The sequence below is a fragment of the Pediculus humanus genome, genomic scaffold, assembly GCF_000006295.1.
Source record: "Pediculus humanus corporis 1103172107490 genomic scaffold, whole genome shotgun sequence".
Classification (NCBI taxonomy): Eukaryota; Metazoa; Arthropoda; class Insecta; order Psocodea; family Pediculidae; genus Pediculus; species Pediculus humanus.
In genome coordinates, this window is record NW_002987106.1 from 13,133 (window position 1) to 18,599 (window position 5,467).

The 5,467-nt window shown below is 27.9% G+C and overlaps 1 protein-coding gene across 1 annotated transcript; it reads left to right on the forward strand.

The window, feature by feature from the left end:
* Positions 1-508: 508 nt before the first annotated feature.
* On the forward strand, positions 509-3,938 carry Phum_PHUM149400 (GTPase, putative; the record flags this gene model as incomplete). The annotated part of the gene is made up of 3 exons (XM_002424698.1): positions 509-539; positions 1,114-1,262; positions 3,189-3,938. 3 exons carry the CDS (start codon positions 509-511, stop codon positions 3,936-3,938), a joined length of 930 nt encoding a protein of 309 aa, XP_002424743.1.
* Positions 3,939-5,467: the final 1,529 nt, after the last annotated feature.

Sequence of the window (5,467 nt, forward strand, 5' to 3'; positions counted from 1 at the left end):
GTTTTTTTTTTTTTTATTTTCTTGTTTGAATTTTTAAAATATTTTTATATGTGTAAAGAAACAAATGGGTAAAAAATAACGGTCGATTTAAAACGTGGCACGAGAAAAGTGGAGTTTTTTTGTATGATTTCGTACAGTTATTTTTTCCCGCCAAATTCAAATAATTCGATACGAAATGAAATCGATTTAAAAAAAAGAAAAAAATCAGTATATCGATCGATTGGAAAAACGGAATTAGAAGATGGAAGAAAAGAAAAGGGGGGGGGGGAAATTCATTGGAATCAATCAGATAAATAATTTTTTTTTGTAGTAGTTTTTCTTGAAAATTTCAAACAATAGAGAAAAAGAAAGTAAAATAAAAGGAAAAAAAGGCAGGAACGTCATCATTCGACCGCATCAATTTGTTATTGTTTTTCTATTTTTCTTTCCTTTTTTTTTTTTATTTATTAATTTATCATCATTATTATTCCTTTGAATAAAAAAAACTTTATTGTTGTTTTTCCAGACTATGCTAACATTTAATTATACGTTTCGATTCCGTTTAAATTAATAAAAAGAAAACAATGTTGTCTTGAATGGTTTTCCTTATTTTTTTTCTATCATCTCGCCGCCATTTTAATTTAACTTTTTTTTAAATTTTTTTTAAAATTCCAGATGATTTTTTTCCCACTATTCTGTTTTTACATCTTATCTCTCTCTCTGTCTCTCTCTCTCTCTTCTCTTTTTTTCACTCATTTGTTTAAATGAATTTCAAAAATAAATTTTCTTAAAGTTTTTTTTCCTTTTCATTTCTTTTCTTTTCAAATTGAACTTTTTCCAAAAGGATGAAAATTGAAAAGAAAAAAAGAAAAAAAAAAATTTTTTTTACCACTTTTTACAAAAGTGTTGTCCCCTCTCTACCCCCTCTCCTCCCCTCCCTTCACTCCGCTGTCATTATTGTTATTATTATTACTTCAACTTTCTTCTTTCGATTTCAATTAGCGTGCGGGTGTGTGAGAGGGGGGGAGAGAAAGAGAGAGAGAGAAAAACTCGTCAAAGAAATTACACGATTATTATTATCATTATCATTATCATTATCATTATCATTATCGTTCATTTAATTTCTTTTTTCAGAATTGGATTTAGATTTTTTAGAAGATTCTCGTAGCAGAAGAAAAAGTAGAGCGTCAACTCCATTGAAAGAATTCAGTCCCGATTCGGTAGATTTGGTTAAAATACTTTTGTTGGGAGCTCCCCGAGTTGGAAAAACTTCCATAATACAAGTAAGTTTAATTATTTTTTTGTTCGGTTTCCCCCCCCCCCAAAAAAAAAAAAAAAGAAAATAAGATGGCGGCGTAAATATGATTTTTATTATTAATATAAAAAAGTCAAATAAAATCGATAAAAATTTTAACGATGACGATATAGCAATTGTCGTCGTCGTCGTCACCGTCATAATCATCATCATCATCATCATCGTAATCATCATTATTATTATTCTAAAAATTTTTTACGACGTAAACTAAAATAATAATAATACTTTTTATATGAGAGGGGTTTTTAAAGGTTAAGAGTTTCCATTCTAATTACACGGATTTTTGCGTTTTCGTAAGCGTAAGCGTAAATCGTATTAAAAAAAAAAAAAGAAATTGTAAAAGTTTTTAAAGTGTAAATAGAATAATAATTTTAAAAAAAAAATGGCGGCGTATAAAACAAAAAAAAAATTTCTTCTTTTTTACCTTTTTTTTTTTTTTTTTTTTAAATTACTTTTTGATTGAATTTTTTATTTTTCTGTCTTTTGAAAGTGTAATTTTCACTTTTTTTTTTTTTAAACTTTCTTATTAATTTTGTTTTTGAATAGAATTTTTCATTTCCGGTTAAAAAAATTCAATTTTTTTTTTTAACGGTTTTGTAATTTAAAAAACTTTATACGCCATTGATGATGATAAATGATTATTATGGTGGTGACGGCGACGACATAACTAAGGGGGAAATGAAAAAAAAAGTTATAATTTATTTATTTTGCACTACTGCCACGTACTTAAGTTTTGGTGGAGGGTGGTAAATAATAATGGTAAATGTTTAAAGTCTGGTGTCACGTTCGGGATAGAACCTTCATTTTTTTTTATTTTTTTGTGACGTCATTATCAAAACGTTAAAAAAAAATTTTTTTAAGAAATATTATTCGACTAATTAAGTTTCCCCTTCCCCCACTTTTTCTCCACCAATAAGCACGCGAGTTTTTTTTATTTTCTCCTCCCACTTTCTCCTTCCCTCACTTCACTTTTCTTAAGTGTTGTTTTAGATAATGTTTAAAATTACTCTTATCCCACTTCCATTCCTTTACCCATATGCAAATATTTAAATTATAGGCAATCAACAGGTGAACATAAGAATAAGTTAAAAATAGGAGGTTCACGAAAAAAAAAAAACGCTTTCACTTTCTTATTCCCAAAACCCTAATTCTTATCGGCAAAAAAAAAAATATGTGAAACTGGAATCGAATGATAACATTATTTAATTGTATAATTTTCTTTTTTTTTTTATCATTTTTTTCCAAACGAGTTTTTTTTTATATCGTTTCCCCCCTTCTCCCCCTCCCCGAAAAAAAAAATGAAAATTTCATTGATTGAAAATTCCCGCCATTTTGTTTTTTTTTTTATATTTTAAATAAAAGAAACAAATGAACAATTTATTATATATGTAAAAAAATTTTAAATTTATTCGAAATTTTTTGTTTTTTGTTTAAAAGAATATTATGACGTCACAAATTTTCCAGGGATTTTAAGTTTTACATTTGTTCGGAGGGGGGGGGTACAACTGGGGGCGGGTTTTTTTTTTATTTTGTTTCGAAATAAAAGTTTTTGTACATGTATATATTCAAGAAAAGAAATTTAAAACTCATGGGCGTTTGTTTGTTATGACGTAATTTCCGATTTTACGTAACGAAATGTAAAAGAAAAAAGTTTTGTCCTCTCCCCACATCCCTCCCCCTACATCCCTCCCCCTTATTTCTTCTAGAATTTTCTTTTTTTTTATTGCTTCCGGAAAATCAGGTCACGAAAAAAAAAAAAAAAAGTTTTAAATATTTATTCATGTGATCCACCTGAAATTTTTAGTTTAGTTTACACGATACCTGAATTTTTAATGTAAGGGAAGAAAGGACTCGCACGGTATTTATTATTATTATTATTATTATTTTGTTCCAGCAATTCGTATGGAACGAATTCGACGATAAATACATATCGACCGATTGTAAACACACGTATTATCCATCGGTTATAATTAACGAACATTTATACGAATTAAAAATAACGGATATACCGGTCATACCTTATTTCCCGGTTAATTCATATTACGAATGGACGGATTATAGATTTTACGGTTTGAGAAACGCATCCGCGTACATCCTCGTTTTCGATTTATCGAACGTCGATACTTTTCAATACGTAAAAAATTTACGAGAGCAAATAATCGAAAGTCGGGATATGAGAAACGTTCCGTTGATCGTTGTCGGTAACAAACAAGATTTAATTGATTGTTCCGGTAAAATGTCGTCGTCGTCGTCGTCCTCGTCGTCATCTTCATCTTCGGAGGAGAAGGAGGAGGAGGAAGAAGAGGATGAGGAGGATGAGGATGTAGTGGAGGTGGAGAAGGTGGAAAATGTCGTGGATTCGGATTGTTGTCGTGACGTGAGAAAAACAAAAAAAAAATTATTAAACGATATTGTTGAAACGGTGACGACGAATTGGAAATGCACATACGTTGAGTGCAGCGCTAAAAATAATTTAAAAGTTATGCATTTGTTTAAAAACGTTATGAATTCAATCGATTCTAATTCCACGACACATCATCATCATCATCATCATAATCCTTCCATAACTCGTGATAATTATTATACTAATAATATTAATAATATCCATGAGGAGCCCGATAAAAATAAATGTAAAATTTTGTAAGTTTGTATTTATATTTACGATAACAACAAACAAAAAAGACAATAATAAATTATTATTATTATTATTAATAATGTATATTGTAATTATAAGGAATTATTTTGTTTGTTTTGTCTCTCTCTCTCTCTCTCTCTCATTCTATTTTATCATTTCCTTTTTCTTTTATTTTTGTCTTTTTTTTTTTTTACTTGTAGAATTTTCTTTCTTTCTTTCTCTGTCTTATCTTGTAATTATTTTTACTCGGTCCTTCCCTCTCTCTCTCTCTTCTATTTAATTTTATTCGATCTTTCTCTCTCTCTCTCTCTCTGCCTTTAACTTTTTTCTTTGTTTTTCTTTTTTACTCTCTTATCATCTACTTGATTGCTTTTTCTCTCTCTCTCTCTCGCTCTTTCTCTTCATTCATTATACGTCTGAAAGAGGTAGAGATAGAGAGAGAGAGAGAGAGACAAAACAGACATATTTCCTTTTTGTTTTTTTTTTTTTTTAAAATTTTTGTTGACCTTTTTTTTCAAGTATTTTCTTCTTTCTCATTAAATTCATTTTTTTTTTTGCTCTCTTTCTCCCTTCCTCCCACTCTCTCTCTTTTTCACTTTTACATTAAATTCCCTTTTTTTTTTAATTCATATTTTTTCCTTTGGGATGAAAGCAAAAAAAAGGGGGGGAGGGTTTAATTTCTAAAAAGGAGAGAGAGAAAAAAAAAAGAAAAACATTTTCTTAGGTTTAATATTTTTAAATAATGGCGGGAAAAATCACGGGGGGATTCAAGTCACGTGAGAATTAATCTCATTCGTTTACATTTTTTTTTTTTTTTAAACTTTAATTTTAAAATTTTCCTCTCTCTCTCTCTCTCTTTCTCGTTCATAATTTGAATTAAAAATTTTTTTTTATTTCGTATTAAAATAATAATAATAATAAAAAAAGAAAATTCCAGGGGAAAATTTTTTTGCTTTTCTTTTATTTTTGCAGAAGAAAAAAAAAAAAATATTTTCGATACAAAAATCAAAATGGCGATTAATAAAAAAAAAAAAAAAACTTTTTTTCTCTCTTCCTCCCTCCCTCCCCCTCCCCCTTTACTTTTTCGGAAAACAGAAAAAAAAAAAACTTTTTTTGTCCCATTTTATACCATCCGAACAAAAAATAAAAAACAAAAAAACTCTGGAAAAACAAAAACTAAAAAAAAAAAAAAAAAAAAAAAGGGAAAGAAAAAAGTAAAAGTAAAAAAGGTAATAAAATGATAAATTGAAATAAAATACTGACGAGGAAAAGGAAAAGAAAAAGGAAAAAAGGAAAAAAAAAAAAAGTTGACATTATTCCGATTCGAAAAAAAAAAAAAAGTTTAATAAAAATACGTTAAAATATATATATATATAATATTGATTTCTACGTCACATTGTTTTCCTTTTTTCCTTTTTTCTTTATCCTTTTAATAACAGAAAAATGTTGTAATAATAATAATAATAATAATAATAATAAAAGGCGAAGCATTTGGAAAAATTTTTTTTTAAAAAAGGAAAAACAATATGATGAAAAGG